General features: G+C 43.3%; 1 protein-coding gene across 2 annotated transcripts in view; it reads left to right on the forward strand.

Moving 5' to 3' along the window:
* The window catches only part of tusc3 (tumor suppressor candidate 3), a 118,224-nt gene that overhangs the window by 28,775 nt on the left and 70,310 nt on the right, over positions 1-19,139 (forward strand). For both annotated transcript variants that reach the window (XM_080759140.1, XM_080759141.1), the window contains exon 2: positions 16,921-17,090. In XM_080759140.1, coding sequence (XP_080615266.1) covers positions 16,921-17,090 — 170 coding nt within the window. The remainder of the gene's footprint in view (positions 1-16,920; positions 17,091-19,139) is intronic.

Consider the following 19,139-nt stretch of genomic DNA (forward strand, 5'->3'; position numbering starts at 1 on the left):
TTGGTTTCCTTTGTCTGGGACCTTTCTTTGACCTTTCCAAGCCTTGCTCTGTCACTTTTTATTACAGTGAGCCAGTAGACGTGTAGAGCCGTCTCTCCATGGGTGTTCACTGTTCATAATAAAACTGTAGACCTGTCTTTTATCTCTTGTCTTTTATTAGAGTAGCGGTATATAACACACATCTAACTGCATCCGACACCCCATCAACACGTGTGTGTGTGTGTGTGTGTGTGTGTGTGTGTGGGGGGGTGTGTGTGTGTGTGTGTGTGTGTACTGTACGATTTCTATAGCAATTAACAGACATGGCTAAGCACTGGAGGTGTTTAGCAGAAGCTCTTCTCCAAAAGTGACACAGAATACATAAATGCAAGTAAAGTGAATCAGTTTATAAACAGAAGCGCGCAGGGTGCAAAACAGCAAAACAATTCTTCAGAAAAGACGAGGGTCTTTATATAGGGTCTTTAAAGACAAACAAAAAGGTTTTTTTGGGGGTTTGTTTGCCGGGGATGCACTTTATTAAAGAAACTAGGCTAAGTCATGTACGGGCAAGTGTACCCTAGTAGGAGTATGTGGAGGTAAACTAAATATGTGAGCGAATGTGGAAAAGGGAAACCTGTATTTCACTCTCATGTTTAATGTTCCTATTAAGACTAGGAAAAAAAGCTGCTAAAGGACGCGCATTTCCCAGACTTACGAGGCCCATGCTGGGTGCTGCTGGGTGCTGGCTCACAAGGTTGAACAGTTTACTGAATACAAATCTGCACACCACCATTACTGCTCCCATATGCAACTTAATTGGTATGGTTTCAAGCCACCAGGTTCTCCCTCAGACCTGACCTGGTCTGGTAGCTCAAAACATTTCCAATTAGGTTGCATATGGGAGCAGTAATGCTAATGATAAAACACTTTGTGTGAACCTGGATAAAACATTAACACACTTTGTGTGAACCTGATGAGTCGTATCAAATAACTTAAATAGCACCAACTGTCACTGGATAGAATGCCATACTTATTTAAGTAAACACACTCAAATAAAACACTCAAACCGCATCTCTCTCGTCTGTCACCTCAAACTCAACATGCACCACATCTCTACAGATACTGTCTAAATTAACATCAGGAGAAAATATAATAAAACAAACACACCTTTTCAGAGTGCGCCTGCCGGGTTTGACAGTTTGTGACTATAATACAGTAGTTGCACACAGTGGTGAAGAGTAATTGAATACACATACTGAAGTACTCTACTTAAGTATAGTATACAGTTTATCATCTCTGTCGGGTGGAATTCAAATGAAAAAATAGAAAAAGTAGCAGATGCACAAGCTCAAAATGTGCCAATTCGCACCACGTCGCACTACATCAAGACCATGGCTTACGACTGTAAATGCATGCAAATCCAAACAACAGTTCAGTGGAGATTGACACAAACTTTTTTTTTAAACAAGCCCACAATAGCTGAAATAAACTGTGTAATTCAAATTATTGTTATAAGGCCGATAAATTGACAAATCCCTCCTGCCATGTCCATGTTTTTCTTATCTGGGTATCAGATTATGGGCTGATGTCATATGAATGTTTTTCACATGGCGTGTGTGTGTGTGTGCGCATGCAAGCTGTCCCCCTGTTCCATGTATCTGTATCTGGTCTCCACCAGGCCGAAGGCATGGGGAGAGAGTATGTTTTGCACTCCGTCCGTGTGTGTGTGTGCTTGTGTCCGTCCGTCCATCAGACTGTTACCAGCTAATCTCTGGCACCGTTAACTCGGTCGATGCCACATTTTGCACACACACTCCCTGGATGCCAACGAATGAACCTCTACACCAAATTTTCCAGAACTGCCTGTTATAGTGCCACCAGGAGGCCAATTTTGGATTTTTTTAAAAATATATTACTCCTCCAGATTCTGTCCAAAAATCCCGCAAGTTGTTGCACACTATCTCTATAGTCATGTGTTGAAGACGCATCTGTCAGATATTTCATATTCCATTCTAATTGGCTAACATTGGCTTTCAAAGTTTGCAGGATTGGCCCGTTTTGAACAAAAACCCTCAAATCATGAACGGATAATGAACTTACGTGAAATATTTCTTGAAAGACTTTCCTACTAGGCTGAGGAATATATGCCACTCTTTTCACATTGGCTTGTTATAGCGCCACCAACAAGTTTTGCAAAACACATTTTTGGAACAAAATGCCTCAAATCATCCAATTGCCATCCAAGGCCTTTTCACATTGGCCAGGAGGCCACAACTTGATCTGCCCTGGTGGAGACCTGTGACCCGAGGGGCACTTTGACCTGCCCTGGTGGAGACCTGTGCCCCGAGGGGCACTTTGACCTGCCCTGGTACTGGAGACCTGTGCCCCGATGGGCACTTTGATCTGCCCTGGTGGAGACCTGTGCCCCGATGGGCACTTTGATCTGCCCTGGTGGAGACCTGTGCCCCGAGGGGCACTTTGACCTGCCCTGGTAGAGACCTGTGCCCCGAGGGGCACCTTTTCTAGTCTGTATCTGGCCCCATGTATCTGTCTCTCTGTCCCCATGCAGGGTTGGGAAGGTTACTTTTAAAAAGTAATCCCCTACAAGTTACTTGCTATAAATTGTAGTCAGTAATGTAATCCGAGTACCACAATTTAAAATGTAACGGGTTACTTTCAGCTACTTTTGGATTACTTTTAAGCAAACCTCAATTTAATTAGATAAAAACAAGTTTTACCATTGATAACCAGAGCATAATGTTGAGCCTACAGTATATGAAATTAAGAAAAAGCTACAGAAATATTGTTAAATCAGTGGTTCTCAACCTTTTTACTACAAGTACCACCTCAGAAAATATTTGGCTCTCAAGTACCAACATTATGATTCATGCTACTTAGCAGACAGTGGAGAGGCAGGGAAAACCATTGGCGCTGCTGGGGGACCGACACGAGCGCGCTGAGCCCACAGTGTGCAGTGCATGCTGCATGGGCAGCAGCAGCGATACAGCATACTGATGATCATTTATCATGCGTAATCGACTGATTATTCTATTGTTATTAATTTTCTTCCATTTTTTCCCTCCATTCTCATTGTCCGTTCTCTCCCTTCCATCACATTAGCTTGACTTAATTCAGTTCCAGGACATTCCATTTAATTGTTTTAGTTCAATTAAAATCTAATTGATTTTCTAATTTGAATTTAATTGCAGTGTTATTTGATTTGGTTTGATGAGTAGAGTCTAACTTCAAACAATTTGATGCTTTCCTTGCATGAATGTTATATTTAATTTAAATGTAATCATGTTCAGAAGCGAAATGGGACAAATAGAAATGATAGCAATCAAGTGTGTGTGTGTGTGTGGATTAGGGATCCAAGTTGTTGCGTTTTCCGCTTTGACTTCCTGAGTTCAATTTGTCCTTCAAGTATGGTGCAATTACAAGAAAACCTTTTTGTTGGATCTCCACAAAGGGGAAAAAGTGTGTGTGCCTGTGTACATGTATGTGTGTGTGTGTGTGTGTGTGTGTGTGTGCGTGCGCATGCATGCGTGCGTGCCCACAGCTGATCCTTTGTACCGTGTTATCCCCAGGCCAATTTTCCAGTAATCCCCTCCTCAATGAGGGAATTGGATGGAATCATGTGGGGTGCTCGATTGCCAAAGCCTTGTGACCCATTCAATTACAATAGCCACCCATTTAGACGGCTAAGTTGCAGGGGCAAAGGATGGTTCAGCCACACCACTATAGTGGTGAATCCTTCGTGGTGCATGCAGCTTGGGTACTATAGGAAAGACCTGAAATCATGGCTCCATCTACACACTCACTGGTCATAGTTAGCTTCCGACCCTGGATAGCCCATCTCCCATGCTCAGGACTATTCTCTCAGGGTACCTCTTGTCCTATGTATATAGCTCCCAGCCTTATATATAAGGATTATTTATTATATGTTCCATGGTTGTTTTGTCTGTACAGTATGTATGTGTATAGTTTCATGTTACAAAGTGGACCACAATGGAAACAAGCGAAGGCTTTTTTTGTGTCTAAGTCCATTTGGCGTTTTTTTAAATGATGTCATTTTTCTGTAATTTTCTTAAACTGCCAATAAAGTATTCTATCTATCTATCTAGTGGTGAATCCTTCATGGTGCATGCAGCTTGGGTACTATAGTGGTGAGTCCTTCATGGTGCATGCAGCTTGGGTACTATAGTGGTGAGTCCTTCATGGTGCATGCAGCTTGGGTACTATAGTGGTGAATCCTTCATGGTGCATGCAGCTTGGGTACTATAGTGGTGAGTCCTTCATGGTGCATGCAGCTTGGGTACTATAGTGGTGAAGCCTTCATGGTGCATGCAGCTTGGATCCTTGTTGTGAGCTTGGACATAGCACATTTCATGAGTGCTTAATGCCTTTGTTGCTCGCTGTGGTTCTCGGTGGCGTTCCATAATGACCTCTGTGTCTGCGAGCCTGATGCATGGATGGGGAGATGGGTTGTACAGTGTTGTGGTTATCAAGCCTCGCTTAATGGTGAGGAGATGAGTGAGGTGCCAAGTTTAACGATCACATAATTGTGAGACATAAAGCGGTATAAATCACAATTTACGATATTACTGGTGATTAATTGTGCATAGCCTAACGTAACCCTGTAATCACAGTGTAGACTATATACCCTATATAGTCTGCCACTATGTGCCCTTAAGCACCATGGACAGCGACACCATTGCTAAATGTGTGCCATCCAAGTTTCAAACACTTATGAATTATACTCTTTTTACTAAGAGATGTAGGCTTTGGCTTTTTAAGACCAGCAATAACAATAAATCATGTGGCCTAATCACCCGCCTCATTCTCTCTCTCTCTCTCTCTCTCTCTCTCTCTCTCTCTCTCTCTCTCTCTCTCTCCCCACTCCACTCACATGCTTTGAACAGAAAATCTTAGCTTTGACCTTTACATATGATATAGTACTTTATTGTCAGTTCACACTGAAAGTTGTCTTGCGATCCAGCAGCAAGTATGCAGAACACAGTACACACATTTGACATAGCACAAGAACAAAACAATACATGTATAAAGACAAGAGCAATGTCCACCGCCTAGATTACCCCATGGCTACTACAACTCCTGATTAAGCCTCGAAGTGCTTAATCGGTGCTCGTTCGGTGCCTCACATGGCTTGTCACCTTCATATATATTACAAAAACATGGACATAAAAATGCACTTCTGTTATAGCATTATAAATTATTACTATTATTACTATTGTTCCATTTTAAAATGTATGCTGAAGTAGGGTATGGTTCTAGCCGGGCTTCTACTGGTTCTACTAAGTGAAGACTCATTTCTGGTTCCATATCTCTGTAGTCTGTAGAAACAAATGGGGTGATGTCCATATATATATTTTTTTTTACAGTAGCTCAGACAAACTGTTGGGGGTTAATTATATTACTCAGGGAATTCTTCGACTGAGCCAAGAGTCAAAGCAAAGGCGACCTTCCGATTCCCAGATGGCCTCTCTGCCCACTCACCCATGGCCGTCCACCGTAGCTGAGCGAGTTCACACCTTGTATGAACACTGTGTATCCAATATTTTTTTTATTAGCTTTTCATTTACATGTGGCATTAATGAGCCAATTTACGGCCATCAGTAATATCACCATGTAGACACGAGACGACTGCGCGTAGGTGGGCGAACACGGCGGCTGATAATCTGAGGCCCAGAAGGATTGGTCGGTGCATTTATAGGGCCCATCCGTTAAATGTCATTCAGGATCCCATGCACATGGCAATCATCAGGCCATTACAAGAGCATTTCAAAGAGTCTGCATGCCGGTCTCTGGGCGCAGGAGAGCCCAAGACGGTCCTTAATGGCAGGTGCATGTGTGCGTGCGTGCGTGGAGTGTTGCTGCAGTGGAGTGCTAACGAAGGATCGCTCTGTGTTGTGTGCATTGCGCAGGCAGCCGTGTGAGTGCGTAATTGCTATCTTGGGCTAATGAAGGAGCTGTGTGTGTGGGTGTGTGTGTGGGTAATGTATTCCTATACCTGTAAGGACCACGTTAAAACTAACCCGTGGCTCCCGACATGCGTGGCAGGCTAAAACTAACCCGTAGCAGGTTAAAACCAATCCGTGCCTCCAGACATGCGTGGCATGTTAAAACAAACCGTTGGCATGTTAAAACGAACCCGTAGGGGGTTGAACTAATTCCTGTCGGACTGTTAGTACGTTTGACCAAACGCGTGCACGTTTGCTTTTTTGTTTCATTATTAAACAGTGAGAAATGTCTATAATGTTATAGTGTTGCTTCATCCTGTTTTCTGTGGTAGTGTAGTGCTAATTGTGGTAGTGTAGTAGTGTGGTAGTGTAGTGGTAGTGTGGTAGTGTAGTGCTAATTAAAATCATGTAACAAAATAAGCAATATAAAGACAACTTGACCTGAGCCTCTACACCTGGGCTGGACAGGTATGGCAAGCATTGAAACAGGAGCTTTATACTCATTTATTATGTTGAATGTTAAGGCATCACCATTCCTTTTGATGAAGGTTATTGAGATTAAATGTTGGACTCGGCTCTGTGACCTTTAAATTGTGTAGCTGCTTACAGTATGTCTCTTTGCATAGTGAGATAAGAAAATAATAATAATATTGTTACACTGTCACTGAGACGTGCACAAAAAGTCATTTCACGCCCAGCCCCAAGCATTCTCTGTGCATATTATTCACACAACCAACATTATTTTGTGGATTACAGTAGATGCTTTGGAAAAGCAGAACTTTTCAAGCAGCAAGAAGGAAATTCTCAGCCACGCGGAATTACGTCGTAAATTCACACTTGAACAATAATATCTTACTTTTCAGATTTTTATTGAAGTCATACTGGTAGCAACTTGAGATGAAGAATCTAATTTTCAAGGGGGACCCCTGAAACAAATACACTACCACTATACTACACTACCATGTCCCTTTTAACAAACGCTGAAATTTGTTACTGCCTGTCGGGTGGAAACCAGACTGTTTTGAACTTTGATCGGATCAAATTGATCCGATCTAGTTATTATTTAATCCCAAGCTCTTGTTAACACTTTAATTGCCCAGGATTATTTAAATGTAATCCATTCAATTATAGCGCCCAATCAATTTATAGTGAGTGAGAGACTACAGTATGATGAAGTAGGGCATTGTTACGCAACAGGCGTCCCATGGGCCAGAACTGGCCCGCCAGCGACAATATGTGGCATATTTTTGTAAATGTACAATATAGCTTAATATCTTGGTAGGATATGGAGAGCAATAGCTTTGAATTCATGATACCAGGTATAGGATGAACAAAATACAAATGGTTATATTTCTATTCTTTGAATGTTATTTGTTTTCACTGTCATCTTTCCTTTTGAGGCTTTTGGATGAAAACCACCTCTCACATTTAATGCTGTTTTTTACATGCCTTAAATGATACATTGTTCCTGTCCGTTGTAAGATATACCTTGACCCATGAAAGAGCTCTTTCATGGTTCAGAGGAAGTATGACTCTCTGACTCTGTCTCCACATAAAATGTTCTTTTGAAACGTTTTTGTTGAACTACTAAATATCCTCTAAGTGAAACATTCAAGGATGACGCCTGCACAAAAAGGATTATATAAGCATTTATGTGTACACCTGTAGTAAGGCTCCCCTTAAGACGTGCCCATATGTCCTTCCTTAGCACCCCAACATTTTATTGATCACGTGTGTGGACGTCCTGGTGTTAATCCAGAATAGCCTCTTATATTTACTGTATAGTATTCCACATCGCTAGTAGGCAACGCTCGGCTTGGTGTATTAGCCTGTTTTTCTCGGAATTGAGGCTCAGATTGAGGTGATTGAACAGAACATCATCGTTAATTGAGCTCAATAAATGTTTAGTTCGGTCAGGTTTGTCTCTAAACTGTGCTAAATAAAGTTTGATCGATTGATAGGTTGAATAAACATGAATCGGCTGTAAGAGGCAGTTGAGGGCAGTTTGCAGCTGAACTGTCTGGCAGCAAGTTAAGTTGAAGCTACTACTTGTCATTATCCATTCTTGTGTCATAACATGAGCCGTGACTGTAATAGGTGGTAACTGTCAAGGTTTTTTTTTCTTTATTTTATTCAATATCAGTTTAGTTTTTAGTGTATACTTATTCCCTGCCAACAACGTAATTTGACTCGTTTTTTTCCAAAGCCCACTCCACCAATGACGTAATTTGACATGTTTTTAGTTTTTACGATAGACGGCTCTCTTTGCTAAGCTATGAGTCACCTGTTTGGAGGTTTGACTGTCATTAAAACCAGGAACCAGGAAATCACTAGCCTTGCGTAGCGATACTAATAAACACTGCATGGATATTAGATTTAGTTTTTCTCGCAATGTCCCGTGCCATATTTGAATACTGGGCCCTGGTTGGTTATAGCCTGGTTCCTGACGAATCTGGTTGGTCGTCACCATTTCGGCCGTGAAGTCCTCCCACAAGTGCTCCTTCAGCGTTCCACTCCCCCTTCTGTCAAGACAATAATAATAATATTTCTTTTTTTTTTGCTAATGCACAGCAAATGGCTTTGTGATTATCAACAGTCAGGAGAGCGATCGTAGTGGAGATAATTTTTTGTATATGAAAAAAGAAGAGAAAAACATGTCCATACTGTGTTCTATTAATTCACATCGGACAATGACAAACACTCCGTGAGTGAGTGAGTCAGTGAGAAAGCAAGCAAGGATTTTCCCCCCTCCTGGCACTACAGAGTTCTCTAACTTCTTTATTCCAAATGTCCAGTATTGAGTTTGTGTTCGCACTTCAAGAGCCTTGAAGATTGAGTAAAATAGGATGAAGTGACTGAGCAAACCGAGTGGCAAAGTGAGCTTAACATCGTTTAATGCAATCAGGTAGGACTTTTCTGTTTGAATGGGCTGTCGAGGCCAGAAAGTAGATTTTTGCCACTCAGTAGGTGTATTACGCATACCCTCTATAGGGCTTACAGACCTTACATATGTTATAGCTATGGGAATCTATGCACAGATTCGGGCAGAAACCTTGCATCTCCATATTTAGAGTGTTAAAGTGTTGCACAAAAGTTGTGAAAATAGTATATCTACAAGCTCTATGAGCGTGTAGAGCTTGTAGATTGGCTATTTATTTGAATCGTTATTTTCAAATAATAATTAAAGCAGGGATGGTTTTGGACATGCAAGGTTTCCACCGGACAGTGAGTTAAAGCATTGTGGTTAAGGCATTCACGGCAGCATCGGGCCTATCAAGCAGATGGCCTTCCTCTGGGAGCTATAGCAGCCTCCTGGCTCACTGTGGGTTTTATAATAGTCCTTGGACACCTGCTAATGGATACATCACAAACTGACTCCCTGCTTTTCTCTCAAGGTACCTTCCTTACTTTTCCTTTCCGTTCTCCCCTCCTCTTCTCTCCATGACCTTATTCTCCTGTGTCATCTCCACTGAATAACTGCTGACATTCTCCATTTGCTCCTTCTCTCTGTCTCTCTCTGTCCTGTGTTTTCTCCATGTGCTTCATGTCTTTTTTTTGTTGTTGCTATAACCATGCCTTTGTACTGTATGACCCTGATGGGTCCATTTGGTTTTCATTGTGTACACTCTTCAGAGTTAAACCCTGTATACTTAGTCGACCGGAGTCCCCCAGGGATCTGTGCTAGGCCTCCTCCTGCATCAATACTCAAGATCGCGCTGATAATAATCCTCCTCCCGCGATCCATCCATGTTGTGTTGTGACTTGTGACTACAGAGCAGGGTTGTATCACTCCCTGGTGGGCCACGGTGGTGGTTGTCTTCTTTACAGAGCAGGATTGTATCACTCCCTGGTGGGCCACGGTGGTGGTGGATTGTATCACTCCCTGGTGGGCCACGGTGGTGGTTGTCTTCTTTACAGAGCAGGATTGTATCACTCCCTGGTGGGCCACGGTGGTGGTGGATTGTATCACTCCCTGGTGGGCCACGGTGGTGGTTGTCTTCTTTACAGAGCAGGATTGTATCACTCCCTGGTGGGCCACGGTGGTGGTTGTCTTCTTTGGTTTTTTGCACATTTCACTGGCATTGGCCGCATGATACCGCTGCTAGTGGCGTCATGGAATCCGTTACCACTTAAAACCCATATTGGGCGGGAACCCCTTTTGGTGTTCGCATTATGTTATGCCTTAGCTCAGGGGTTTTCAACTGATTGTGAACAAGGGACCCCCACCCTGACTTAGAATCAACCTGGGGACCACTATTGTGTTGGGTGGGGATATGGCCTAAGATTAGTGCTTTTGTAAGTTAACACTTGCTATGCATCCCATGTGTATACATCCTACTGTTTCTCAACCGTTGACTACTACTGGTAAAATGTCCTAATAATAATGACTCAACCAGACAATCCGGTGCATTTCCCCCTTCTTGAGAATCTTAACTCCCTTTTTCTGTTGAATTTCTTGAACTCCAACTTGTCAGTAAATTACTACATGGATGGACTCATCCAGGGGCGTGCATACGTAGACGCCAAGGGGTGCTTGAGCACCCCTTAGTGGCCCTCTCTGGACCAACATGCCCTTTTGAACGTCAATGTTTTTACACTTTTTTATTGTTTTGTATAATTTATTTGTACGTGTATAGCATGTGGCCCATGGTGACATCGATCAATTCTGGATTAAAAGCTTATAATATATTTATTTATACATTTGTCATGATGTATGTGTCCGCAGTTTACATCCAAAAGAATGTGTCACTCTCGGTTCTGCACTGCTGTACTGGAGAAGTATATCACTGAGGGCAGGCAAATTTGCTTTTTGTAAGCGACTTCGTCATTCTGGGCTTGTGTTGTCTGTAACGTCGCTTGGGCTTGTTTTTCCATACCTGGTTGCTGGTTTCTCTCTCGAAATCTGGCGTGTGTGTGTGTGTACTACACGTGGTAACGTGCAAGTTTGTTTACTGTGTGACTAGTGTCATGGCGGAGCCCGCGTTTCAAATGGATATATATTCCTCGTTATTTCCTTCAACTGCTCCAATCCAGCACAAAGAATAGTCAGAGTAAGTTGTTGAGTCCAATGCATATTATGATCCCATTCCCACCGCCGCCACGAACGTACGCTTAGCTTGATGCTAACGCGACCCCCCCCCTCTCTCTCTCTCTCTTTAATGCGCGATAGAGACGCGTCTCTCTCTCTCTCTCTCTCTTTAACATGCGATAGAGAGATGCGTCTCTCTCTCTCTCTCTCTCTCTCTCTCTCTCTCTCTCTCTCAGCAGGGAATGCTTCAAATTGACATTGGTTGTTCAAGTTAAATTGATGTGTTGATGTTATTATGATATTTACCATAGGCAATATGCCAATATTGAAAAAAGTTAAAATGACCAGAGAGCAGGCTCATCAAAAATGTAGGTTAGGCTGTTTCTGCTGTGCAGACCTGTTTTTGACCCGAAAATAATGACTTTATAATCGGAAAAAAACGAAGAAATCGGTTATTTCTGGAACTGGAACTTATTTCATGTTGGCAATTGGACCCCTCCATCTGTGAAGTACTGGATACGGGCCGGCTGTGTGTGTGTGTGTGTGTTAGAGAAATGTTTTGTTGCAGCTGGTGGTTCCACGCGCCAGATAAGGTGCCCTTTTGTTTCACTTGAGCACCTGCCCCTCAAAGTGTCTGTGCACGCCACTGGACTCATCATAGGTCACCAGGTCATTCAGTTCACGGTTTCTCAACTAGTGAAAAGAACATTTAAAACAAATCAACAAATCCTACAAAATGCATGGTCAGGGACCACATGCAATACCTCCACGGACCACCAGTGGTCCACGGACCACCTGTTGAAAACCCATGCCTTAGCTATTGAAAAATAGCAGATCTACAAGCTCATACCGTGCCACCGAGTGGCGCGCTACGAGCTTGTAGGTCGGCTATTTTTGAAAAATCGAAGAACGACTGACATAGAAACATATAGCTTTTTCAGAAAACTGTCAGGATGTAGAAGACATTTTTAGAATCTGATCTCAGGTCAAAATGGGTTAAAAGCTTGTGAGATTGTCGATCTGCTATTTTCATCAAAAGCTTTCCCCACAATGACAGTAAACAGAGAACCACTAGCATAGAGCCTGAGGAACTCCGCTCAACCATATGGGATTATAGGGCATCATGGGCAACCGGCGTACTTCAGTCTATATGACTAGGCTACTATTAGAATTAGATTTTTAGATGTCCAATGTATTATGTATTTGCATTTAAGTTCATAAAGTAAGTTCATAAAGTTAACATAAGTAACCTATAACTAAATGCTTTTAAATAAACATGTTACTTTTCAGGATTCCAATTAAAAAACAGCAAAAAATTATAATATTCAGCATTTCAATTCATAGCAAAAATAGCAGATCTACTATTTTTGATACGACAGTATATGCAATGTGGCCCTGTGTGGAGTGAGTGTGGAACTATAGTGGCCTTCTCCATCGTCAAAGTTGCCCACACACCCTAGGTTTTAAATGGTAGAACTTAACAAATCTGCTTTTCAGTTAATGTGGTTTCATTTAGCACTGGTCACATGGCCTCCTAACTTCTGAGAGTGCAGACTGCAGACACCCGCACACAATTTGGGTAATAAGTCGTCCGTTAAATTCGCACCACATCAGTTTCTGCTGTTCGCCGCACACTTTATTGTTCCCATTTATTTGCTTTCTTGGCCCAAATGTGACGGCGTGGTAATGTTCTCCATTCCTCTCCCACACCCTTTAATTTCCTCCTCGCCTCCTCGTCAATAAGCAGTCATAATATTGGAGCATCTTCGTGTGTGTGTGTGTGTGTGTGTGTGTGTGTGTGTGTGTGTGTGTGTGTGTGTGTGTGTGTGTGTGTGTGTGTGTGTGTGTGTGTGTGTGTGTGTGTGTGTGTGTGTGTGTGTGCGCGCGCTTGGGTGTTGCTTTATGACTTTTAGAGTCATCAGTGATAGAGTTTTGAGTGGGTGTCACCGTGTCGGGTGAAATAACATACCAAAATATGACTGTCACACACACACACACACACACACACACACACACACACACACACACACACACACAGTGAGTTGGTGCTGTCTGTGCTCAGTCGGGTGGAAAATAAATGTTTCTAATGGTCAGAGTATGTCAGGAGTGTGTGTGTGTGTGGGGGGGGGGGTGCAGTGCTGCATGCAGGGCAAGCAGATTAGCTTTCGCATCCTTGTGTTTGGTGTTAATTAAATAGCTTTTCAAGGGCTTCTCCACTCCCTGGCAACACAATAATTCACAGCCAGACCTAATGAAGACGCCAGCAATTAGAGCCACTGCTTATGCATATTCGACTGTGCGTGTGTGTATATGGCACCAGCAGAGTGTATGTGTGTGTTTGTGTTTGTGTGTGTGTGTGTGTGTGTGTGTGTGTGTGTGTGCACGCGGCCAAATACTGTTCTCTTTCGGCTGTTATAGGCAGTTTGTGTGTGGAGGAGGAGGTGCCATGTGTATCCTTGAGTGAACATGAACTGTCGACCCCGTCATATTTGTTTCCTTGTAAAATCTATTGTAATTTTTGGATTCAAATAAATAACTAAAATGTGTGTGCGTGTGCATGCTCGCTATACTTTGAAGGGTGAAATTGGTTCCTCCCCACACAACAGTTGTACGCTCCCTCCAGGAGGATGTAGAGCCTTCGTTCTACCCCTCCCTACTCCTGATAGGTGCAACCCCAGCCTCCCTACTCCTGATAGGTGCAACCCCAGCCTCCCTATTCCTGATAGGTGCAGCTCCAGCCTCCCTACTCCTGATAGGTGCAACCTTCGCCTGTAGGAGTTCGTTCTACCCCTCCCTACTCCTGATAGGTGCAACCCCAGCCTCCCTACTCCTGATAGGTGCAGCCCCAGCCTCCCTACTCCTGATAGGTGCAACCCCAGCCTCCCTACTCCTGATAGGTGCAGCCCCAGCCTGTAGGAGTTCGTTCTACCCCTCCCTACTCCTGATAGGTGCAGCCCCAGTACGTGCAGTGACAACTTAAAGTGTTTGCTATTGTGCACTCTGTATGCCAGGTAAATAGATCAGGGTCAAGTCAAGGTAAAGTAAAGAACGTCTCACTTTACCAAAGAGAAAGTACAACCACAAAGACAGTACTGAACCACCGTCACTAGGCCATTCAGGTACAGATGTGACGTTTGAGAACTTCACATGTCCTGCCATTGGCAATTCAGTAGATTGTCAGTGCACTGTGAGAACATTGTCGAGGAGAGAGGGGCCCATTGGCCAAGGTGTTATATGTTAATCATTTTCAGATCCCCTGAATAGATAGAGTTCCTTTGCTGGAAGTGTCGTGGAGTGACACTTCTTTTCAGTAGCAAAGCAGTAGAATTAGAAGGCCGGATAAAACCTGGGAAAAAGATGCATTTGCAGAAATCCTTGAGGAAACGATCAGGAAATTGTGAAGATTTGGAAAAGGACATCTGTATGTCATCAGTGTCAATAGTAGACATTTTTACAATGGCTAATCACAGTTGAATGACAATTCATAATAATAATGCTCTTTCATTACACACGATCCATTGTGGGCTGGGTAGATAACTGGAATAATAAACCAAACATGCATCCGCTATCAGGTGGAAACCTTGCATTTCCAAATAAACTTTCCTTTATTTATTATTATTAAAAAATTATAAAAAAATAGGCTATAAATTGAGCTTGTGTGTTGGCTATTTTCATTACTTTTGTGCGGCACTCTTGTATGATCAAGCAGAAGTAGGGCATTGATTTATGAAAACAAAAAACACAAACTGTTCAGACAAGTTTTCTGCCAAACGGTCTCCACCATTCTCTCTCTTTCGCTTTCTCTCTCTCTCTCTCTTTCTCTGCACACCAGGTCCCACAGTGACAATTATCCCCAGAATGGAGAGAAGCATTTAGTCCTGAGCTTTATTCAGACCGGCAAGGCCTGCAGCATAACTGCGCGCGTGTGTGTGTATACTGTGTGTGCCTCTGTGGGTAGCATGTATGCGTGGAGGGAAAGCAAGCACAAATGTGTGCATTTTGGAGGTGTGTGTATGTGTGTCCAGTTAGAAGTAGCGAGCAGCAAGACCTGCATGGTGCTGAATAATTGAAGCTATGCTCAGACTCGTCTAGGAGAGAGAGAGAGAGAGAGAGAGAGAGAGAGAGCATCATTGGAGAAAGGTCACAACATGGAGAAGAGAGACTGAATGCCGCGGGTGTGATGGAGAGAATGAAGCGGCCTGACTGACGGAGGGGAAGACAAAACAAAGTGAGGAGAGGAGAGGAAAGAAGTGCAGACAGCCACCGCTCAAACCAAAAACAAATTACATGTATGAACAAACACGACGAGAGAGAGAGAATTGGATGTAGGGAGAAGAATGGAGGGAGGGGATATATGGTGGTCATCCAGAGAGAGAGAGGAGAATGCTGACAGTGACTGACCAATAAGTAACCAGACGGATGCTTGATCATCAACCCTAACCAGAGAGATAGAGGTGGACTGAGGGTGAAATCAACAGAAAGGCTGACCCACAGTAGTGTGCAGCAAGACGAATGTCAAATCATTATGTAATCTGATTTTCAGAGTGAAGCTTAAAAATAAAATGCCTGTATTTTGTATTTTTATTTGTTTAAGCCATTCAAAACAGAAACACATCTGTGTCATTTTAGGTTTGGTTCATCCTAAATAACCCATTACATTAGATTAGTGTTGGCTATTCAAAAATCTAATCTGTGTCTGATGTTAATTTTAATAAGTGTTAAAACATTTTTTATGGACTTTTGATATAAAAACACACAAAAATGAGAATTTGACAAAAGAAATTGGGTTTGGGTTCAGCTGATCTTCCTCACTTTGTCTGCTTTTGGGTCCTACACACAATTCCTGACAATTGCGTGTGAATCATTTTCTGGGTGCATTTTCAAAGTGTGGCAAAATGGAAAGGGCGAGAGAAGAGAGTAGGGCGACCACACAACATTTATTAATTTCTGTTTGCATTAAAGTTTGAAAGATGCTGAGACGGTGAACAAGCTTGCGGCACGATGGAAAATGCATGCGGTTGACGGCTGGAAAGGTTCAGCCTAATTGTCAGGCACACATTGGAATGTGCCTTCCACACACATCTGTTATCGGTGGTGCTTCTGAGGGTCTCGAAAACAAACGTGACGACATGGCCACTTCGGTCATTTCATCAGCACTTTGGTTCAGACAACCACTGGCTTGTTCTTACCGAGCTCTGTCCAGCAAGTACAGTACAGTACAGTACAGTACAGTACAGTACAGTACAGTACAGTACAGTACAGTACAGTGTGGGACACAGGGGTACACACACACACACACACACACACACACACACACACACACACACACACACACACACAACTGACTAAATGATCTGCCTTCACCCTTTCATCCTGGCAGCACTATTTAGGGCATTTCTGAGAAGCACTGGTTTAAACAACATTAACACAATCATTCCCGGTATTCCTTAAAAATAGGAGCTCTGGGGTGCCGGAAAAACATGGCCGCTTTTATTCTTACACTTATCTTACCACTGCAGAAGCATACACACGCATAAATGTGCACACCCGCATATATATACGCACGCACGCTATTGTTTAACAACTGAACAGTGTAACTATGCCATTATAATGGTTTCCGCCAGCCCTGTAAATTCTGCCCAAGGCTGTGTGTGTGTGTGTGTGTGTGTGTGTGTGTGTGTGTGTGTGTGTGGTGTTAATTAAAGCAGGTTTGTTGGAGCTGAAAGGTCAGCTAGTGCTTGCAGACAAGGAGTAGATAAACAACACACACACACACACACACACACACACACACACACACACACACACACACACACACACTTTACTAGTCTTGGGTATTATGACATGCCTCAGACCCTGTGTGTGTAATACGCTGCAGTAAAGTGTGTTGAACTTGAGCGTGACCATGGCCTATCCTGTGTCTCCACACAGAACGTGCTGTCGGAGAAGGTGGACCAGATGATGGAGTGGTCCTCCAGACGCTCGGTGGTCCGCATGAACGGGGACAAGTTCCGGCGCTTCGTCAAAGCTCCGCCCAGGAACTACTCTGTCATCGTCATGTTCACCGCGCTGCAGCCCCAGAGGCAGTGCTCCGTATGCAGGTAAATAGTGCACAATTCCGGGTTATCAGGGAGGTTGGGACTGTTGTTGTAACAGTATATTCCTTTACACAACACATGACTCATGTAACAAGATATGTCATGTTCTATAGTAAACTCAGACTTTGATAAGACTATTTTAAATTGTTTTCATTTGCACAGTACAGAATTCTCCCTCCTTACCTTTTGGAATACAAAAGGAAACTCAGCCTATGGTGGCTGCAGAGGGACAAAAGGCAAAACACAGCAGCATACCTAATACAGTAAAACTCTGCCATCTACTGGCAACCATACATCACTCCCTTACACATTTAAAATGTGTATATATATATATATATATATATATATATATATATATATATATACAATTTTTAAATCATTTCGGGACCACCCAAAATCATTTCGGGACCACCTGAGGGGTCGCAACCCTCAGGTTGGTGAATGCACCAGAGAGTGTTTTCTACATGGCTATTCGGAACCAAACAGCCATCCTACCAGATGGGAGCGATTCGGTGCTTGCAGAAAACCCTCTTACCTCCATTACACAGAGCAATGTGCTGTTGAAACGTCTTCCTTGTGCAGTGCTTTCCCAGCAGTTGATTCTGGAATTTGGCAAAAAATAGAATTAGCACTTATCTGCACAAAGGCCTTGTGGGACTGAACCCGAGGGAAAAGCACCAACCGCTCATGCTAATGCAAGATTAAACGTGTTCTGTATTTTTCCTAAATGTGATCCCTGATGGAAACTTTGTTATGTTTTGTTTGGTTTAATAGCATAAGATAAACGCTGCCGTGGTCTTAAATTCATAGACAATAATTCATGTTGATGTTCACTTGTTGATGCTAAACTGAACATTTCAAATGAACAGTGGCGCTCAAAATCGTCTCTGTCGGGTGGAAACCAAAATGTACTTACTTTTCTGCATTAAAATTCAAAAGTAGCAGATCGGCGAGCTCTAAACAGGCACGTCACTTTGCGCCACGTTTCGACCTTGGGGGTCTGCTACCTTTGATGCTTTAGTGTGAAACTGTAGTATGATCAAGTAGGGTGTTGATTTATGTAATAGAAACCACACACACACACACACACACACACACACACACACACACACACACACACACACACACCGAGAAGTTAAGATATGGAGATGAGAGGTTACTTCTTGACAGCAGCGGAATGGTGATAGACGAAGGGCTATAGCACCCGCATTCAGCTTGTTCATTCACACCTGCTTGTTGGTATCCTTACATACTGTACCGTGCAGCTATTGTGTGAAACGTGTGCTCATAATATTCACAGTAAAATCCTCTTTTTTTCCCCACCCGTTTTCGCCTCCATGTAGTCGTTATGCCAATTAATTCCTCCCCCACACAATATGTGTCACTGCTGTTGTATCCTACGGACTCACCTTCCAATGAGGAGCCTCCGCCGGGAGGACGTAAAGCTTCCGTTCTAAACTCCCTGCGGACCAATATCACCCTCCCCCCTGCGGACATGGTGCCGCCCCCAGCTTGTAGCAGTACCTGCATAGGACCAATATCACCCTCCCCCCTGCGGACATGGTGCCGCCCCCAGCCCGTAGCAGTACCTGCATAGGACCAATATCACCCTCCCCCTGCGGACATGGTGCCGCCCCCAGCCCGTAGCAGTACCTGCATAGGACCAATATCACCCTCCCCCGAACACAAGCCAATTGTGTTTGTGGAGACACTCGACAATGCCGGGTGCACCGCGGTTGGATTCGAACCCCCAACCTTTGTGGTAGTGGGCAGGGACTTTACCACTGTGCCACCCGAGTCCATATCCTCAGTGTTAGTTTAACTCAGACTGTACAAAATGTAGCCAATGGTCCATTTGGTTAAATTTGTACCCTCTCAGAGTTACACATTGATACATTACCACCACAGAGGATTTTGCTTGTGTGAGTTTCAGCCAGCATATACGTTTACTGTAAAATGTCTTAAATCTGGACCCTGAAAGAGATTGTGTTATGTGTGGTCTGAACAGTCAGCCCGGCCCGTTTAAAAGAAAGCTCTTACTATTATCTCCTG

Source organism: Protomyctophum bolini (assembly GCF_963924005.1).
Source record: "Protomyctophum bolini genome assembly, chromosome: 3".
Taxonomy (NCBI): Eukaryota; Metazoa; Chordata; class Actinopteri; order Myctophiformes; family Myctophidae; genus Protomyctophum; species Protomyctophum bolini.